General features: G+C 32.9%; 3 protein-coding genes across 3 annotated transcripts in view; 1 reads left to right on the top strand and 2 right to left on the bottom strand.

The window, feature by feature from the left end:
- Positions 1 to 22,688, top strand: part of LOC149411121 (cyclic nucleotide-gated channel alpha-3) — a 244,696-nt gene that overhangs the window by 93,992 nt on the left and 128,016 nt on the right. The gene's annotated exons all lie outside the window — the stretch shown is intronic.
- On the bottom strand, positions 8,739 to 10,949 carry LOC149411123 (uncharacterized). The gene is made up of 4 exons (XM_089647431.1): positions 10,912 to 10,949; positions 10,251 to 10,412; positions 9,597 to 9,692; positions 8,739 to 8,933 (listed from the first exon to the last, which is right to left on the bottom strand). Exons 1-4 carry the CDS (start codon positions 10,925 to 10,927, stop codon positions 8,827 to 8,829), a joined length of 381 nt encoding a protein of 126 aa, XP_089503557.1. The 5' UTR covers positions 10,928 to 10,949; the 3' UTR covers positions 8,739 to 8,826.
- On the bottom strand, positions 15,821 to 18,353 carry LOC149411122 (uncharacterized). The gene is made up of 4 exons (XM_089647311.1): positions 17,702 to 18,353; positions 17,041 to 17,202; positions 16,711 to 16,809; positions 15,821 to 16,043 (listed from the first exon to the last, which is right to left on the bottom strand). Exons 1-4 carry the CDS (start codon positions 17,862 to 17,864, stop codon positions 15,937 to 15,939), a joined length of 531 nt encoding a protein of 176 aa, XP_089503437.1. The 5' UTR covers positions 17,865 to 18,353; the 3' UTR covers positions 15,821 to 15,936.

The raw sequence follows: 22,688 nt of genomic DNA, 5'->3' as shown, positions 1-22,688 counted from the left end.
GAGAATTTTACGTACAGACGTGCGCGCGAATCAGAACACGACTGACGCAATCGACGGAAATCGACGATCGGCAATCTTCGCTAAAACACGAATCGACGAAAATCGACGATTGGCACCCAAACGGTTAAAGAAACCCTTTAAAACAAATTTAATCTAGCAGAGAAAATACATCTTCTCTATTTGAATTATTCACCAAATTTACGCCGAGTAAAAACACCAAACACATATTTTAAGTAGGTACTTAAACCGGAAAATTATGTCACACTTCGTTCGAAGCTGCTGAAAAATTTCTCTCTCATTAGTCGGGATACAAACTGGAAAATAAAGTGTAGAGAAGCACTATTTCTTTAAAAATGTAAAATATTTCTTAAACTCGAACAAATTGCGTGGCTTTATACATAATTAGACAATTGGCATTAAATATCCCAGATTTAGCAACGCGTGGAAACATTTCTACATGTTAACGACATTATTTCTCCCACCATTTGGTTCAAATAAAAGTTTTTTTTTACTTGGAGGCTTTGATATAAACGAGCTACTTTTCACGAAAATATTTCGCAGTCAAAGTTTTTTATTTATTTTATTTTTTTATTTAGTTTTTTTTTTAATAATTAGGTACATTTTTGTATGGCACATGAAAAAAATATATATAAAATTAAAACAGATCATTGAAGTCCTCCTCATTAGAAGATCCTGTGCTGAGGGGGACTATATATATGTTATTATACGTTTTCAGGGACTAAGATGATGTTTCTAATATATTAGCTAGTTCTTCTTCCGATATTTCCCTAAGCCAAGATTTTATGTCCATAATGTAGTTATTTTTCATTATCCTTTGTTTGATGTTGAGAGGGAGTTTATTATATAATTTTATTGCTAAAAATTCATAGCTTCTTTGTCCAAAGGTAGAATTACATTTAGGAATATTTAGTATGTCTGTTTGCTTGGCTCTGGTTTTATGATCGTGAGAGCGGTTTGCCACTGGTTTATGTTTTAGGTGATGAACTAGAATATTTTAAGCATAGATTTTTTGTAAACTTGGAACATCAAACAGATTAAAAATATCAGTAGTTGGCGTCCTTACGGGGAGCTTTAATATGGTATTTTTTTCCTTATGATGCTGAGCCCCATCCTATTATTCCATATTCCAATAGAGAGTGGCATAGAGAATAATATACTCTCTTTAGAATCTGTAGTTGACAAGATATTTTGTAATTTTTTGAAGAAATATATGAGTTTTGTTAGCTTTTTTGAGGTTCCTTCGATGTGTGCATCCCAATGAAGTTTGTCGTCAATTACGATCCCAAGATATTTAATTGTTTTAGTTTGGACTAAATGCGGTCAAGAACATTGCGGATATTTGTTTGGACATTCATGTAATTTGAGTGTATGCTCATTTGTTGGTTGATCTTTCGTTGATTTTTCGACATACATTTTAGGAAAATTATTTCCCTCAGGGCCTATATCATCTTTGGAGATGCATTGCGGGGATATTTTAATGAAAATAAGAAGAGGAAGTTATGGAAGAGAAAAGGTATTAGGAGTGGGGAAGAATCTAAGGATCGATCGGTGTGTCCAAGAGTGACGGACATATGAATATATCTCTCCCGCTGCGGCGCAAGGCGATGAGTTGAGAGACCAGTAGGAGAGGTCAAAAGTTCTACACTAACTAGCCTCTCCCGATCTGGCACACCACGCAGGTGGTGGGTAGGCGCATCCTGAACACTCCTCATCCATGAACCCGAGCACCTCTGCCAAAGAACCAAACGTAGTGAATCACTCGGGGTGACCTGTGTCAGAGGTGTTTGTTATTCAATAAACGCTTTCCGCAGCGGCGGTACTTAAACCCGTCTCCCATATTATAGATTGCGTAAGATTGTCGTGTATTGCCTATTGTCTTGACGGTGAGTTCGCTTGGCTACCGATGTTGTCGTGAATTGCCTATTGTCTTGACGGTGAGTTCGCTTGGCTACCGATATTGTCGTGTATTGCCTATTGTCTTGACGGTGAGTTGGCTTGGCTACCGATATTGTCGTGTATTGTATACTGTCTTCACGGTGAGTTGGCTTGGCTACCGATATTGTCGTGTATTGCCTATTGTCTTGACGGTGAGTTGGCTTGGCTACCGATATTGTCGTGTATTGCCTATTGTCTTGACGGTGAGTTGGCTTGGCTACCGATATTGTCGTGAATTGCCTATTGTCTTGACGGTGAGTTCGCTTGGCTACCGATATTGTCGTGTATTGCCTATTGTCTTGACGGTGAGTTGGCTTGGCTACCGATATTGTCGTGTATTGTATACTGTCTTGACGGTGAGTTGGCTTGGCTACCGATATTGTCGTGTATTGCCTATTGTCTTGAAGGTGAGTTGGCTTGGCTACCGATATTGTCATGTATTGCCTATTGTCTTGACGGTGAGTTAGCTTGGCTACCGATATTGTCGTGTATTGCCTATTGTCTTGACGTAGAGTTTGCTTTTCTACCGATATTTTTGTGTATTGCCTATTGTCTTGACGGTAAGTTCACTTGTCTACCGATATTGTCGTGTATTGCCTATTGTCTTGACGGTGAGTTGGCTTGTCTACCGATATTGTCGTGTATTGCCTATTGTCTTGACGGTGAGTTCGCTTGTCTACCGATATTGTCGTGTATTACCGATATTACGACAATTTTGCCAGGACAAATCTATTTCCTTTTCGCTCTGTTACATAAAAATATGTGCGTCTCTCACACGCTAACAAACTATCAATTTTTCGATTGGGTTAGATTAGGTTGGTTAATAGGCGTTGCTCAACAATTGCTCAGCAATGTAATTTTCCGAAAATAATTTTTCACCACTTGATTACAAAACACCGACTTTTCTCTATTTTCTATAAATATAATATGCATGTATTATATATATAAACCTTCTGGTAAAAAATCTCTAAGTGATAGTGAAAATCCAACAAAATCTGTTGCGTAGTTGAGAAGAACTAAGCGCACAAACAGACAGACGCGGAGCGACTTTATATAATCGAGACATAATATAATATAAAAGATGATAAATAATTGCGCAATGTTTGGTTCAGTTACTTCAGGACATCGTATTTTTGTGTTGTGAATTTATTTTCTTGAAATTATAGGCACTAGTACCATTTACATACATAATGGTTTAAAAAAATGAGCTTGATTATATTATTTAAATTTAAATTAACGAATCTTTTGCGCGGTTTTATTTCGATCACTGTATAATAATGACTAGCCATTTAATAAATGAAGATTCGAAATTTTAAAATTGGAAATTCATATGTCATACGGCATATATTCTGTTCTAGAAATGTGTAATTTCTATCACCTAAGAAATTCAAAAAATATAGTACAATAGGTTTCATATGTGTTATACTGATTGATAAATGTGGAAATTCTAACTATACAATTGTAAATGTTCTCCAAAATGCCCTGGAAATAATCTCAGACTTGTGATGTCCCTAAAGAAACTATTCATCTGTTCTGAATGCAATTGCTAATGTTATCCAAATTGACCCTGGTAATAAATTACATCTTTGCGATTCTTTCAAGGATAAAGAAACCATCCTGTCACTTCGAATGCAATCAACAATGTTCTCAAAATTTGTTTTGACAGCATCGCCATTCCATTGTAAGAATATTATGTACTAAATACACAATTTGGTTGTCCTTGAAACGGGAATCCTTCCCAGTTGGACAGACAAGGGTCCATTTTGTTTTGTATTGTTTGTAATTTATATATATATATATATATATATATATATATATATATATATATATATATATATATATATATATATATATATATTTATATCGGACAACACTTATTGGAACATCTTTGAGTAAACCACCTTTCTTGATCATCCTTTCACATGTGATATATAACGCTGTAAATTACGTGGCAACATGTTTTTTTGTGAAATAAATTTAAAATGTGGTCAGCTATTATATATACAGCTATTTTATGCATATGCTCACAAAATTTTCATCATTAAATCATGAACGCATGTTGATCTTTTTTATGAAAGCACTTACTTGATATGCAATGTTGCCAAATCTTTTGTCCTTCTGTCGAGCTTCTGTTTGGACGGACTTGAACAGATTTATTTGTTGGTTGAATATTCGAAAATACGTAATGCATTGGAACGTTTGGCGCGAATATTTAAAATTGCGGGTTTATTTAAAAGTAAAGTTATACAATCAAAACTTATTTATATTACGTTTACAGTTGAATTAATTATTTTAAAATTAGTTTTGTAGAACAGGCTTTTATAAGATATTCTATCTTTTTAATAGCATTAATTTATTATTTGAAAATGTAGATTGATTTACAATTAAAATACCAAAGTTCAATAATATTAGTATTGTGTTTACAGTATTATTGGAAGTATATTTTATAAAATCTGATTTATTTGAGTTGTTTTCTTTCCTTTTATTATAAAATACCTATTATATGATTTTCAGAAAACGATTTTTGTACACAATATTTGTGCTGGTGTATAATAATAACTATTAATACATATTTTGTATTAATAGTTCTTCATTTTTGTTAATTTTATAACCTTAAATATAAAAGTTACAAATCAATGTACACCATAATATGTATGTATAGTTGTAATGTGTAAACTTTCCTAAATAAAGATATTATTATTATTTTTTAGTGGAATAAATCTTTGATTTTTTTTTTACATTTACTCCACACAAGAGGCCCTGAGGATAATAATTTCCCTCAGGGCCTATGTCATCTTTGAAGATGCTGTGTGGAGGGTCTTTTTGAGGAGAGGAAGGAGTGAACATGTGTCTTGAAGAGACCCATGTCATATGAGGGAGGAAACACAGAGGCCGGAAATTTGATCCAGAGCCGAGCCGTTGAACACCGAAACGAGTCGTAGAAACGACCCGTTCTCATGCGACTAATGTTAACCGTGTACATATGTTGGGCATGCATTTGGCGTGTTTCCCGACTATGCTCCGGTGCTGAAGGGATTAATGATGCTAGTTCCTCGGAGCATCTTCCATAGAAATACCGGTAGAACAAGCATATGCTCTAAAAATTGCAATCCGTTTGTTAAGATGGGAGAATCTATCAAACAGACCGCCCGTTTCTGCACAGAGTCGAGGGTTTTTTCAGGTATTTTCGGGCTTCACACCAGAGGTGGCTGCCAAATCCAACCGTGGGGCGCCCTTGTGATTTGTACAGGGTTAGCAGTTGTGTACTATTCAAGTATTTGCGGGCCCTGTACAGTACGCCCTCATTAACCTCAATTAATTGAAATATTCAGAACTGTTTTATAGTGAATTGTTTTATAGTGAATACCTCACAAGAGTCCCAACTGCTCCCGTCTGGAGCCAGTGAGAATATGGCATCCCCAATTGGGGGATGTTGTGAGGCTGAGGGTAAGTGGGGAAGGGAAAGAGGAAGGTGGGGAAGTACCTGGCTATTCAGATCTAGTCACTAAACACGGCTAAACCCATTTGGAGCAACGTTTCAATTCTGAATGGTGGTCTTACACCAGGGCGATACTGGTAGTATCTTCCACTCTGGAACGTGCCGCAAATATACTATATATTATTTTAATTAATTAATTGTGAAATAACACAAATTAATCAAATAAAATTTATTTGCGCACGCCGGGTTCGAACCCGCGACCTTCGAACTAGTTATGTTACTGAGCCATTTTTTTGTTTGTTTAACAATAGCTCCACACAAGAAGCCCTGAGGAAAATATTTTCCCTCAGGCCTATGTCATCTTTGAAGATGCTGTGTGGAGGGTATTTTAAAGGAAGGGAAGGAGAGGAAGGATAAGGGGTGGGTGGGTGGGGTCTGTGGGTCCAGGAGTGACGGACGTATGAATCCATCCCTCCCACTGCGGTGCAAGACGATGTTCCCAAAGAGTTCGGCCTGAAAGGTTTCCCTCAACCTGTCTCTCCGGCCTTCCACGTAGCTGGAGGACACATCCACCGCCAAGACCCGAGCAAACCTCACCCCATGAACCCGGGCACAGTCACCAAACCACTTGGGGTGACCTATGGCAGAGGTGTAGTTATCCAATAAATGGTTCCCGGGGTGGCAGTACCAAATTGTAAATAGATTAGAAGATACTTTCCTGAATGGTCGCCATTCCCCATGGGGTTACCAGTCACGTCTTCCACTCTGGAATGTACCCGGCAGTAGCTGTAGTATAATCTACCATAGCCACATATTGAACAAGTCTTGTGTTTTAATAAAATTTTGCACAAATTCATTGTTTGGTAAAATAAAAACAAATTTGAAAAAATTCACATTTTAATTTATTTATTTTCAGACATTTTTAAAAACTTTCATTAGGAAATTCAACAGAACTAAAACAAACTTTAAAACTAATTAAGTAATGATTTTTACATAATTGCAGTTTAAAAAATATACAATACGTTATACAAAACTGCCATTATCAGAGTTTAACAAAATATATAATAGCAAAATCGAGAGAAACAAAACATACTTAAAAAATAATGAAGTAATGATTTTTACATAATTTCAGTTTAAAATAATATGGAAAACGTCATACCAAACTGACATTATCAGATATTAACAAAATATATAATAGCAAAATCGATTGAAATAAAACATACTTAAAAAATAATTAATTAATGATTTTTACATAATTTCAGTTTAAAATAATATGGAAAACGTCATACCAAACTGACATTATCAGAGTTTAACAAAATAGAGAAATAAATCACACTTAAAAAAAAAATTGCATTCATTTTCAACTAATTAATTTTCCTTATTTAGTAAAATCCTTATTTAACAACATCCCCATTAAAGAATGCCTTAAAATAATTGAAAATATCCTAGAAAAATCTAATGTCAACCCAATAATAAGAAAAGAGTTATTCCAGCTCATAAAAATTTGCATACAAACAAATTATTTTCTTTTTAATGATACATATTTTGAGCAATTGGACGGACTTCCCATGGGATCCCCTTTAAGCCCACTTCTAGCGGAGATATTTATGGATCATATTGAAAATATTATTCTTAAGTCTCCCTTAGCTAAATATATAATATACTATGTCAGATATGTAGACGATATCTGAATATGTTGGAAAGGCACCAACCGTCAATTACAGTGGCGGTTCTTCCCTTAGGTCAATTGGTGTTTGACCCCCCAAAATTATAAGACAACAATAATAAATATAATAATCAATTATGTGCATCAAAACATTTAAAATGTAACGCGAAACAGCGGCGGCGGCGAGTGACTAGCAGTGACATCTGTTGTCTCTAATAGAAGCTTTCATTCACAAGTCCACACGATTCGCTGGGTCAATTTAAAGAATGTCCAATTTGGCATCTTCTGTCCCTACGCGCGCCATAGAATAAACGAGATGGCACTATATTTTTCGTCGAAGTAAAAATTAGCTTCCGAAGAAAGTTTAGGGACGCTTGGGTCATGACCGTGGGGGAGACAACACGGTGAATATTATATGTTTTACAGAGATGGTGACATAAACAAATGTCGTTTTTTCATTTTACACGCTTGTAGTGTGTGGAACAATGGTTGTTTTTCAATTGCATAGTTCGGGAAAGGATTAGAATAATTATTTATGTTGTTATCGATTTAGAATGAAACAAAACAAAAAACGTCAAAAATCATTGTCAAATAGAATCAAACACTGATTTTATTTATTTTAATGTTGTGGACAACTACATTAAAACTTAATATCTTAAAAATAATTTGCCGTAAGTACATGGATTGTGTATTTATTTCCAATTTATTATATTAACATAATATTTATTTAGAGTCCGCGACTCTAAAACTCTATAACAAATTGATATAGTTAATAATATATGGGCATTTTTCACAATATCAAATAAAGATTAGTCACACATTTTTTTCAAATGACCTACCACGACTGAATCCCTAGAGCCGCCTCTGGTCAATTAGATATCTTTATTAATTGGACCAACACTGTTAATAATAAAATCTGCTTCACAGTCGAACATGAGATCAAAGCTAAAATATTTTTTTTAGATCTAACAATTGGAAAGAATAATAATAAACATACTTTTGAAATATTTAGAAAACCAACTTTTACAGACACTACAATAAATGCAAATTCAACTCATCCTTCAGAACAGCCAGAAAATGCAAATTCAACTCATCCTTTAGAAACAGAGGTAATTATCTTTAAAATGTACAAAAAGTACGTTACCTGAGAAAAATCCACATAATCGTGTTAGAGTACTAAAATCATCTTCTATATTATTATGCCCAGACAATTCTGAAATTTCAGAATCTCTAAGAAACTCAAATATTTCATGTATTTAAAAATGATAATATTGCAAAAATAGCAATGTCTGACCCATTAATATGTTCATATGGGTCTTTATTATTAAGTAATCACACGGAACACCATTTGAATACACATATAACATCGAAGATGAGGGATTTAGCCAAGGTGTATATAGTTATTAAAGAACAGAAACCTTCAATTTCAACCTTTGATTTAGCGTTTGACCCTGTGCATTTTGATGTTTTTATTAAAGCCGTACAAATAAATAGTGGTTACGATGAAATTACAGGTTCTGTAAAAATTCCTAGCATGTCTCAACGACTTTGTACGGCTATAAAAGATTGTACAAAGTCGTTGAGGCATGCTAGGAATTTTTACAGAACCTGTAATTTCATCGTAACCACTATTTATTTGTACGGCTTTAATAAAAACATCAAAATGCACAGGGTCAAACGCTAAATCAAAGGTTGAAATTGAAGGTATGTTCGTTACCAGTTTAGTACAATATGGACATGAGTTTTTACGGTCATGCACTCGTGCTCATTTACTAGTAGAAATAGTGCTTCGAGTTGTAGTCGATGACACTTCGATTGCCTCCTGCTTCTCTAAATGATGTTGCTCATCATCGGCGTTGGAAATTTTCATATCTAAAAAGTAACAATACATTATTTAGCTTTCTTTAAACTTAATTAGTAAAACCTCAAATTATAAGAAAGCAGTCATTGTTGAATGAAACACTAGTATATATTGAATTATTTCGCGGATAAGCGATAAGCCGCCATAGCTCAGTGGTCAGAGCTGTCGACCGGAAATCGAGGGGACACGGGTTCGAGTCCCGTTGGCGTTATGTAAATCTCAATTATTTGTACCTATATTTTGTTAACTCGGATATTTTCTTATATTATTTTGTATAACATATATTTATCATATAAGATATAAGATCTGTATAATTAAAAAAATATATAAATAAATAAAGATGTACATTATTATCTGTAAAAGCCCTATGGGCGTTTAAATAAATAAATAAATAAATAAAGTATCTTTTATCAGGAGATTTTTCAATGTGGATGAGTGTTTCAGGCGAATAATTATTGCTTTTAAAATAATTATAATTAAATTAAATTATTTAATTAAATGAAGACAATATTAGCATCACTCAATCTAAAATCTGAAACAGAAAAGATACGGTCACATCTGGGACTCGCACCGGACCTTCGGCTTTCTGGGCCGCACCTCTGACCATATAATAATCAAATTATATGTTACGTATTGATTGTTTCAAGAGTATTAAACATGTTTTCTGTAGATACCTGATTCTATCGAAGAAGTAACGTTGTTCGGTTTGTATAGTGAATCATCTTCGGACGTCGGCGGACTCCTTTCTAACATTACTTCAGTTTTGGTTTCTAAAATAAAGCATAATATATTATATATTTATTGTTATTAAGTTTAATTTGTAGAACTCCATTTTATTTTTTATTTTTTATATATTCAATAATATTGTTATTGGGTTTATAAAAACAGTTTATTTTTAAACAAGTTCTGCTGTGTAATTATTATTACGCGTGACAGCTGTTTCGCCCTCTGAAGGCATTATCAAACTGTCGAAGGCATTATCAAACTGATAATGCCTTCAGAGGGCGAAACAGCTGTCACGCGTAATAATAATTACACAGCAGAACTTGTTTAAAAATAAACTGTTTTTATAAACCCAATAACAATATTATTGAATATATAAAAAATAAAAAATATATTATATATTTATCCAATAATAATATCTCAATGTAGTAAGTAAGTCATGTGCACAAATATGAAACCTAACCTAATATAATGACAAAACAACAGACTAATTAAGCATTTGCAACGGAATATTTAATTAGCAGCATTTCTGATATTACCTATAACAATTTACTATAAGCTAAGGTAGCTCTGTAATATTTCAGATTATTATCAGTGAATATTACCTGAATCTGAGGAAGTTTCATGGTTAATTTCTTCGCCCAGTATGCTCTGCATATTGCTGATGATTAAACTTTGTCCTTTGGAAATTAGCGAAAAGGGTGAAGACGAGATCATGTCGTCAGTACTGTTTATTGATGTACGTAAATCACTGGTTCTTGGAACATCTATAAAATATCAAGAACAAACACATTGAAACATACATATATGTACCTGCAGTTTTCTGTTTTTGCAAATTTTATTTCCACAAAGGAATTTGTTTAATTTGAATATGAACAAATTAATGGGTGATTATCCGACGTGTAAAACTTCGTTTTAACTTAATTATTTTAAGAAACAACTGTTTGAAAACAAAACATGCTTTTAAATGCATATTTTAGTATAGGAATATGGCTTTAGTTTGATTTGACATTTTTACCACAAGTTGTTAGGTTAGCTTTTTTGAATTTTGTTAATACATAATATATATCTATTATTCAAAATAATTTTACTGCTTGGGTTCTCAAAAAAGAAAGAAAAAAATCATGACCTATATAATAAAATACGGTAATTATTCTGTACTCATTTGATAAGCATAGATTAAAATTGTTAATATTATATTTATTATATTAATTCTATATTTTACAATTAAGGTTATTACCTATTTAGAAATATGTAATAGCTTACCGTATTTAAAATCCATTTCGCAAAGCTGAAAGATTTTATTAAATCTCCTTCGTAATAAAACTAATAAAACGCAAAAACAAATCAACCTGTCAACTGATTCGTGATATACGAACATTGAATAACGGTAATATTTAATATTATCTGTTAGCCAGTTACAAGTCATTAAGTGTTTCAGAAAACTAACCTGAAGCTAGCTTCAAATGGACCAATACAAACAAACCAGCCTTGTGCTAGCAAACAACATCATTCAATAATGGGCTTTAAATAATATAACTTTAGAGGTTAATTTTGCATACAATTCTTGAGCCTTATAGTTCCTTTCGAATATTGTTTAGACCAATACGCAATGTCGTACGATAATAAGCTCTAAATAATATTACTTTAGAGGCTATTTTTGCATACAATTGTTAAAACATTTAATTACTTTAGAAAATTATTTGTACACCTGCGTTTGACACAAATAACGATGGCAACGTCGCTTTTTGAGATCAATGAAGTTAGTTTAACATACGATAGAAATAATTAACAAAGTCAGGTTGAATATCTGAGATAAAATCGCATATAGGAGCATATCTACTGCTCACGAAAATCGCACTTGTCACATCAAATTGAGTTGAAAATGCCACTGATCTCGTCTCGCCGAGACGATTAAAATGGCATTTAAATCTCAATTTGTCGATGATCAAGTAAGTGCTCAGTGATCAAGTAAGTCGAAATGATCCAATAGTTCCGGTTATTTGCAGACCCTAAGATGTACAAAGTGCCGTATCATAAACCTATATATATATATATATATATATATATATATATATATATATATATATATATATATATTTATATCGGACAACACTTATTGGAACATCTTTGAGTAAACCACCTTTCTTGATCATCCTTTCACATGTGATATATAACGCTATAAATTACGTGGCAACATGTTTTTTTGTGAAATAAATTTAAAATGTGGTCAGCTATTATATATACAGCTATTTTATGCATATGCTCACAAAATTTTCATCATTAAATCATGAACGCATGTTGATCTTTTTTATGAAAGCACTTACTTGATATGCAATGTTGCCAAATCTTTTGTCCTTCTGTCGAGCTTCTGTTTGGACGGACTTGAACAGATTTATTTGTTGGTTGAATATTCGAAAATACGTAATGCATTGGAACGTTTGGCGCGAATATTTAAAATTGCGGGTTTATTTAAAAGTAAAGTTATACAATCAAAACTTATTTATATTACGTTTACAGTTGAATTAATTATTTTAAAATTAGTTTTGTAGAACAGGCTTTTATAAGATATTCTATCTTTTTAATAGCATTAATTTATTATTTGAAAATGTAGATTGATTTACAATTAAAATACCAAAGTTCAATAATATTAGTATTGTGTTTACAGTATTATTGGAAGTATATTTTATAAAATCTGATTTATTTGAGTTGTTTTCTTTCCTTTTATTATAAAATACCTATTATATGATTTTCAGAAAACGATTTTTGTACACAATATTTGTGCTGGTGTATAATAATAACTATTAATACATATTTTGTATTAATAGTTCTTCATTTTTGTTAATTTTATAACCTTAAATATAAAAGTTACAAATCAATGTACACCATAATATGTATGTATAGTTGTAATGTGTAAACTTTCCTAAATAAAGATATTATTATTATTTTTTAGTGGAATAAATCTTTGATTTTTTTTTTACATTTACTCCACACAAGAGGCCCTGAGGATAATAATTTCCCTCAGGGCCTATGTCATCTTTGAAGATGCTGTGTGGAGGGTCTTTTTGAGGAGAGGAAGGAGTGAACATGTGTCTTGAAGAGACCCATGTCATATGAGGGAGGAAACACAGAGGCCGGAAATTTGATCCAGAGCCGAGCCGTTGAACACCGAAACGAGTCGTAGAAACGACCCGTTCTCATGCGACTAATGTTAACCGTGTACATATGTTGGGCATGCATTTGGCGTGTTTCCCGACTATGCTCCGGTGCTGAAGGGATTAATGATGCTAGTTCCTCGGAGCATCTTCCATAGAAATACCGGTAGAACAAGCATATGCTCTAAAAATTGCAATCCGTTTGTTAAGATGGGAGAATCTATCAAACAGACCGCCCGTTTCTGCACAGAGTCGAGGGTTTTTTCAGGTATTTTCGGGCTTCACACCAGAGGTGGCTGCCAAATCCAACCGTGGGGCGCCCTTGTGATTTGTACAGGGTTAGCAGTTGTGTACTATTCAAGTATTTGCGGGCCCTGTACAGTACGCCCTCATTAACCTCAATTAATTGAAATATTCAGAACTGTTTTATAGTGAATTGTTTTATAGTGAATACCTCACAAGAGTCCCAACTGCTCCCGTCTAGAGCCAGTGAGAATATGGCATCCCCAATTGGGGGATGTTGTGTGGCTGAGGGTAAGTGGGGAAGGGAAAGAGGAAGGTGGGGAAGTACCTGGCTATTCAGATCTAGTCACTAAACATGGCTAAACCCATTTGGAGCAACGTTTCAATTCTGAATGGTGGTCTTACACCAGGGCGATACTGGTAGTATCTTCCACTCTGGAACGTGCCGCAAATATACTATATATTATTTTAATTAATTAATTGTGAAATAACACAAATTAATCAAATAAAATTTATTTGCGCACGCCGGGTTCGAACCCGCGACCTTCGAACTAGTTATGTTACTGAGCCATTTTTTTGTTTGTTTAACAATAGCTCCACACAGGAAGCCCTGAGGAAAATATTTTCCCTCAGGCCTATGTCATCTTTGAAGATGCTGTGTGGAGGGTATTTTAAAGGAAGGGAAGGAGAGGAAGGATAAGGGGTGGGTGGGTGGGGTCTGTGGGTCCAGGAGTGACGGACGTATGAATCCATCCCTCCCACTGCGGTGCAAGACGATGTTCCCAAAGAGTTCTGCCTGAAAGGTTTCCCTCAACCTGTCTCTCCGGCCTTCCACGTAGCTGGAGGACACATCCACCGCCAAGACCCGAGCAAACCTCACCCCATGAACCCGGGCACAGTCACCAAACCACTTGGGGTGACCTATGGCAGAGGTGTAGTTATCCAATAAATGGTTCCCGGGGTGGCAGTACCAAATTGTAAATAGATTAGAAGATACTTTCCTGAATGGTCGCCATTCCCCATGGGGTTACCAGTCACGTCTTCCACTCTGGAATGTACCCGGCAGTAGCTGTAGTATAATCTACCATAGCCACATATTGCACAAGTCTTGTGTTTTAATAAAATTTTGCACAAATTCATTGTTTGGTAAAATAAAAACAAATTTGAAAAAATTCACATTTTAATTTATTTATTTTCAGACATTTTTAAAAACTTTCATTAGGAAATTCAACAGAACTAAAACAAACTTTAAAACTAATTAAGTAATGATTTTTACATAATTGCAGTTTAAAAAATATAAAATACGTTATACAAAACTGCCATTATCAGAGTTTAACAAAATATATAATAGCAAAATCGAGAGAAACAAAACATACTTAAAAAATAATGAAGTAATGATTTTTACATAATTTCAGTTTAAAATAATATGGAAAACGTCATACCAAACTGACATTATCAGATATTAACAAAATATATAATAGCAAAATCGATTGAAATAAAACATACTTAAAAAATAATTAATTAATGATTTTTACATAATTTCAGTTTAAAATAATATGGAAAACGTCATACCAAACTGACATTATCAGAGTTTAACAAAATAGAGAAATAAATCACACTTAAAAAAAAAATTGCATTCATTTTCAACTAATTAATTTTCCTTATTTAGTAAAATCCTTATTTAACAACATCCCCATTAAAGAATGCCTTAAAATAATTGAAAATATCCTAGAACAATCTAATGTCAACCCAATAATAAGAAAAGAGTTATTCCAGCTCATAAAATTTGCATACAAACAAATTATTTTCTTTTTAATGATACATATTTTGAGCAATTGGACGGACTTCCCATGGGATCCCCTTTAAGCCCACTTCTAGCGGAGATATTTATGGATCATATTGAAAATATTATTCTAAAGTCTCCCTTAGCTAAATATATAATATACTATGTCAGATATGTAGACGATATCTTAATATGTTGGAAAGGCACCAACCGTCAATTAGATATCTTTATTAATTGGGCCAACACTGTTAATAATAAAATCTGCTTCACAGTCGAACATGAGATCAAAGGTAAAATATTTTTTTTAGATCTAACAATTGGAAAGAATAATAATAAACATACTTTTGAAATATTTAGAAAACCAACTTTTACAGACACTACAATAAATGCAAATTCAACTCATCCTTCAGAACAGCCAGAAAATGCAAATTCAACTCATCCTTTAGAAACAGAGGTAATTATCTTTAAAATGTACAAAAAGTACGTTACCTGAGAAAAATCCACATGATCGTGTTAGAGTACTAAAATCATCTTCTATATTATTATGCCCAGACAATTCTGAAATTTCAGAATCTCTAAGAAACTCAAATATTTCATGTATTTAAAAATGAAAATATTGCAAAAATAGCAATGTCTGACCCATTAATATGTTCATATGGGTCTTTATTATTAAGTAATCACACGGAACACCATTTGAATACACATATAACATCGAAGATGAGGGATTTAGCCAAGGTGTATATAGTTATTAAAGAACAGAAACCTTCAATTTCAACCTTTGATTTAGCGTTTGACCCTGTGCATTTTGATGTTTTTATTAAAGCCGTACAAATAAATAGTGGTTACGATGAAATTACAGGTTCTGTAAAAATTCCTAGCATGTCTCAACGACTTTGTACGGCTATAAAAGATTGTACAAAGTCGTTGAGACATGCTAGGATTTTTTACAGAACCTGTAATTTCATCGTAACCACTATTTATTTGTACGGCTTTAATAAAAACATCAAAATGCACAGGGTCAAACGCTAAATCAAAGGTTGAAATTGAAGGTATGTTCGTTACCAGTTTAGTACAATATGGACATGAGTTTTTACGGTCATGCACTCGTGCTCATTTACTAGTAGAAATAGTGCTTCGAGTTGTAGTCGATGACACTTCGATTGCCTCCTGCTTCTCTAAATGATGTTGCTCATCATCGGCGTTGGAAATTTTCATATCTAAAAAGTAACAATACATTATTTAGCTTTCTTTAAACTTAATTAGTAAAACCTCAAATTATAAGAAAGCAGTCATTGTTGAATGAAACACTAGTATATATTGAATTATTTCGCGGATAAGCGATAAGCCGCCATAGCTCAGTGGTCAGAGCTGTCGACCGGAAATCGAGGGGACACGGGTTCGAGTCCCGTTGGCGTTATGTAAATCTCAATTATTTGTACCTATATTTTGTTAACTCGGATATTTTCTTATATTATTTTGTATAACATATATTTATCATATAAGATATAAGATCTGTATAATTAAAAAAATATATAAATAAATAAAGATGTACATTATTATCTGTAAAAGCCCTATGGGCGTTTAAATAAATAAATAAATAAATAAATAAAGTATCTTTTATCAGGAGATTTTTCAATGTGGATGAGTGTTTCAGGCGAATAATTATTGCTTTTAAAATAATTATAATTAAATTAAATTATTTAATTAAATGAAGACAATATTAGCATCACTCAATCTAAAATCTGAAACAGAAAAGATACGGTCACATCTGGGACTCGCACCGGACCTTCGGCTTTCTGGGCCGCACCTCTGACCATATAATAATCAAATTATATGTTACGTATTGATTGTTTCAAGAGTATTAAACATGTTTTCTGTAGATACCTGATTCTATCGAAGAAGTAACGTTGTTCGGTTTGTATAGTGAATCATCATCTTCGGACGTCGGCGGACTCCTTTCTAACATTACTTCAGTTTTGGTTTCTAAAATAAAGCATAATATATTATATATTTATCCAATAATAATATCTCAATGTAGTAAGTAAGTCATGTGCACAAATATGAAACCTAACCTAATATAATGACAAAACAACAGACTAATTAAGCATTTGCAACGGAATATTTAATTAGCAGCATTTCTGATATTACCTATAACAATTTACTATAAGCTAAGGTAGCTCTGTAATATTTCAGATTATTATCAGTGAATATTACCTGAATCTGAGGAAGTTTCATGGTTAATTTCTTCGCCCAGTATGCTCTGCATATTGCTGATGATTAAACTTTGTCCTTTGGAAATTAGCGAAAAGGGTGAAGACGAGATCATGTCGTCAGTACTGTTTATTGATGTACGTAAATCACTGGTTCTTGGAACATCTATAAAATATCAAGAACAAACACATTGAAACATACATATATGTACCTGCAGTTTTCTGTTTTTGCAAATTTTATTTCCACAAAGGAATTTGTTTAATTTGAATATGAACAAATTAATGGGTGATTATCCGACGTGTAAAACTTCGTTTTAACTTAATTATTTTAAGAAACAACTGTTTGAAAACAAAACATGCTTTTAAATGCATATTTTAGTATAGGAATATGGCTTTAGTTTGATTTGACATTTTTACCACAAGTTGTTAGGTTAGCTTTTTTGAATTTTGTTAATACATAATATATATCTATTATTCAAAATAATTTTACTGCTTGGGTTCTCAAAAAAGAAAGAAAAAAATCATGACCTATATAATAAAATACGGTAATTATTCTGTACTCATTTGATAAGCATAGATTAAAATTGTTAATATTATATTTATTATATTAATTCTATATTTTACAATTTAGGTTATTACCTATTTAGAAATATGTAATAGCTTACCGTATTTAAAATCCATTTCGCAAAGCTGAAAGATTTTATTAAATCTCCTTCGTAATAAAGCTAATAAAACGCAAAAACAAATCAACCTGTCAACTGATTCGTGATATACGAACATTGAATAACGGTAATATTTAATATTATCTGTTAGCCAGTTACAAGTCATTAAGTGTTTCAGAAAACTAACCTGAAGCTAGCTTCAAATGGACCAATACAAACAAACCAGCCTTGTGCTAGCAAACAACATCATTCGATAATGGGCTCTAAATAATATAACTTTAGAGGTTAATTTTGCATACAATTCTTGAGCCTTATAGTTCCTTTCGAATATTGTTTAGACCAATACGCAATGTCGTACGATAATAAGCTCTAAATAATATTACTTTAGAGGCTATTTTTGCATACAATTGTTAAAACATTTAATTACTTTAGAAAATTATTTGTACACCTGCGTTTGACACAAATAACGATGGCAACGTCGCTTTTTGAGATCAATGAAGTTAGTTTAACATACGATAGAAATAATTAACAAAGTCAGGTTGAATATCTGAGATAAAATCGCATATAGGAGCATATCTAATGCTCACGAAAATCGCACTTGTCACATCAAATTGAGTTGAAAATGCCACTGATCTCGTCTCGCCGAGACGATTAAAATGGCATTTAAATCTCAATTTGTCGATGATCAAGTAAGTGCTCAATGATCAAGTAAGTCGAAATGATCCAATAGTTCCGGTTATTTGCAGACGCTAAGATGTACAAAGTGCCGTATCATAAACCTATATATATATATATATATATATATATATATATATATATATATATATATATATATATATATATATATATATATATATATATAAAAAATAAATAAATAAAATTAAATTAATAAAATAAATATAAGTAAACAAAAGAAAGGAAAAAATTAGTCTGTAATAAAAAATAAAAACTATTGATTGTTAGTGATGATTAGTATAAAGTACAGGGTTTTCCAATAAGAGGTGTTATTTTGATATTCAATCGTAAAAGATCAATGGTTTCGTTGCTTGTGTGTAATGTAAATGGTTTATAAAGTAAACGTTGTCCAGATCAATACCATCCAATTCCGGCCATAAAAAATCATTAATCATCTCTCGATAGCGCAATCCATTCACCGTAACTATTGCTCATTTCATTTTCGAAAAAGTAAGGTCCAATGACTCCGCTGGACCACAAAACGGACCAAACAGTCACACGTTGAGAACAAAAAGGCTTTTCAACAATAACTCTTGGGTTTTCCGAGCCCCAGATGCGACAATTTTGCTTGTTGACGAAGCCACCGAGGTGGAAATGGGCCTCATCACTCAAGATGATTTGCATTTGATTCACTCAAGTGAATTTTATTAATTTCAATGCGTTATTGAAGCTTGTATCGTTACATTTTTATTAATGGCGTAGTTTCTACTTGTCAAATGTTAAAAAATGACAGCTTCAAAAGTAACATCTACCGAAATAGCGGGCTATTCAAAATAACACCTCTTATTGGAAAACCCTGTATCTCTAGTCATGAGCCATGTTTTCAGGAAATATCTGTATCTATTTGGTAATTTACAATTTTTGATATTACTTGCCAACATGTTCAACATATTGGGCAAGTTATAATCTATTTATTGCTATATTTTCGAACAGGCATGCCTTCATTCTTTGTGAACCTTGTGTTGTATTCATGTTCAACTTTCCTCTTATATTCAGAGTAAGATACATGCTGTATGGTAATAGTTTCCATTTAGGTACGATGAGCAACTGCAATAATTTTTACGATAGTTTTTAAATGCCAGTTCTTTTGATGCTTTTTGACCAACTATAAAAACCAGGTACTTCCCAACCTTCATCTGTCTCATCTCTTACCCCTAACACTTTCCTTTGTCAAACAATATAACCCAAATTGGGGATTCTATAGTCTCACTGACTCTCAGGCAGTTTGATATATTTTACCCCAGGACAGCAATATTTTTCCCTAACGTTCCACAGTGTTGTCTCCTGCCAATTATTTGGAGATATTTTCCACCTATTATTTCAGAATTCGCATGTTCCTCTAAAAATCCAGGCATTATTTTTCTTCTTGTGTTTTTGTAGATTTCCCCATGCTTGAGATTTTTTTCTCGAGTTTCTTTACACGTGGGTGCAAAGCTTTCCTTTGATTTTGTAATAGTGTTTAAACAAGAACGCTCAAATAACATCTCTCAATGGTTTGGGAATATTTGAATAAACATTTTCATCGTTTGAATAATAAGTGTGTTTTCACATATTGACAAAGGACAGGATTCTCAGGAACGTATATTAAGAAAAATATATTATTTTATAGCGTTGAGATAGATAAAATAGGCAAACAATGGTGTGTTATTACCAATCCTAACGTTTATAAAATTGGCAGAAGAAAGATGAAAGAAGACTGAATTCTGTAAAAATAAGATCCCTGACGCGTAAATGTGGTGAAACCATGTAAGACCGTATGAAAAATGTTAAGATATGCAGTGAATGCAAGGTTGATATAGGCTTAATAAGTAAGGGACACGTAATAAGTAATGGACATGTAATAAGTAAGGGATACGTTATAAGTAAGGGACATGTAATAATTAAGGGACACGTAATAAGTAAGGGACAAGTAATAAGTAAGGGACATGTAATAAGTAAGGGACAAGTAATAAGTAAGGGACATGTAATAAGTAAGGGACATGTAATAAGTAAGGGACACGTAATAAGTAAGGGACAAGTAATAAGTAAGGGACATGTAATAAGTAAGGGACAAGTAATAAGTAAGGGACATGTAATAAGTAAGGGACATGTAATAAGTAAGGGACACGTAATAAGTAAGGGACAAGTAATAAGTTAGGGACGTGTAATAAGTAAGGGACACGTAATAAGTAAGGGACAAGTAATAAGTAAGGGACATGTAATAAGTAAGGGACACGTAATAAGTAAGGGACAAGTAATAAGTAAGGGACATGTAATAAGTAAGGGACAAGTAATAAGTAAGGGACATGTAATAAGTAAGGGACATGTAATAAGTAAGGGACAAGTTATAAGTAAGGGACATGTAATAAGTAAGCGACACGTAATAAGTAAGGGACAAGTAATAAGTAAGGGACATGTAATAAGTAAGGGACATGTAATAAGTAAGGGACCCGTAATAAGTAAGGGACACGTAATAAGTAAGGGACACGTAATAAGTAAGGGACATGTAATAAGTAAGGGACCCGTAATAAGTAAGGGACACGTAATAATTAAGGGACACGTAATAAGTAAGGGACATGTAATAAGTAAGGGACCCGTAATAAGTAAGGGACACGTAATAAGTAAGGGACATGTAATAAGTAAGGGACCCGTAATAAGTAAGGGACACGTAATAAGTAAGGGACACGTAATAAGTAAGGGATGGTTTGGGCATATAGTAAGGAGAATGTGTGACGACAGTTTGATTGGTAAAAGAAGTTGGGGAAGCCTGAAGGAGACATGACACGATCAAGTGAACCAAATACATTGAGTCAAGTCATGTCAAGAGTCATAATAACTACGTATGAATCAGACGATGTGTTTAAAAAAAGATGAATACTGCCCAAGAGTTTCCAATTGTCATACAACAATTAAGGGAGATTATGCCATCCCCAACTGGGGTAGGTATGTTGTAAGGCTGAAGGAGATATAGAGGACAAAGAAGGAAGTACTTGGCTATTCAGATCTGGTCACCAAACACTGCTAAAGCAATTTCAAGCAACGTTTCGTTGCTTTCAATAGGGTGATACTGAAAGTATCTATCACTCTGTAACATGCCGCAATTAACCATATGTTGTTTTAAATGAAAAAAATGTGATATAACACAAATTAATCATGTAAAATTAATTGCCCACGCCGGGTTTCAATCTCACGACCTCAGTATTCGTAGCCATCAAGGATCGTAACCACACAACTACGGAGGCCGTTAAATGTATCAGGCCATATCTGTTTGTACATATTTAGATAGTGCCTAGGAAGTAATATCTACGCATCTAAGCCCAGATCGAATTATCCGACAACTTTATTAGGTACATCAAATTCCATTGGTTCCTTGAGAAAAAAGTTACCACTTCGATGTTGAATATTCCATAAAAAAAGTATTTAATTTTGTACCGCAATGTATTAAAGAATAACTTTCATTTAACCCCCGTACTAACTACCGCAGTATCATCAAAAATTCGACAGCAAAATGTATAATAATAATTATACAACCTAATTGAAATTAATTGCTGCCGTTAAACTAAAACACATTTTTTCAAGTAACTTTTATGTTCACAAAGTTTTAAATATTCAAGGATAGTGTAGCTAATTTAAAAATGCTGTATCCATGGATCGTTGAAAGTTTCATAGTTTCATAGCAAAAAACTCTTTTATTTAGGATGTCTGAACTAGAATGGATATCCGTAGATTTTTAAAATTTTTGAATTTTTTTTTAAAGATTCCAGGATTGACGATTTGGGATAGATATATAATTATATAACCACAATAACAACAAAGAAAAAATAGATTATTCTACTGCAGCGTACCCAAACTCACCTATATTTGCCCAGTGACTTCATACTATGGGAAACCAATACTTAGGTGATATTGACATATTTAATGTTAACTTAGCCAATGTTGTGAATTACAAAAAAATTGTATTCGAACATTGCTCTTAAACCTTCTGTTATATTTTTGTAAATATATTTGAGCACTGTATTTTTATTTTTGTTTTATTTTAATTTTATTTCTTTAATAATTTTCTTTATTTCTTTAAGTTTTTAAACCTAAGGGTTTCAAAATTATCTGTCATATTAAAGTTGTACTACCTACATGTAAATGATCTGTAATATTAAAGTTGTACTACCTACATGTAAATGATCTGTAATATTAAAGTTGTACTACCTACATGTAAATTATCTGTCATATTAAAGTTGTACTACCTACATGTAAATGATCTGTAATATTAAAGTTGTAC

The sequence above is a fragment of the Hesperophylax consimilis genome, chromosome 26 (assembly GCF_061612785.1).
Source record: "Hesperophylax consimilis isolate HC1 chromosome 26, BYU_Hcon_1.0, whole genome shotgun sequence".
Lineage (NCBI taxonomy): Eukaryota > Metazoa > Arthropoda > Insecta > Trichoptera > Limnephilidae > Hesperophylax > Hesperophylax consimilis.
The sequence above is the reverse complement of the archived record's forward strand: the minus strand, read 5'-3'. Positions and strand labels throughout refer to the sequence as shown.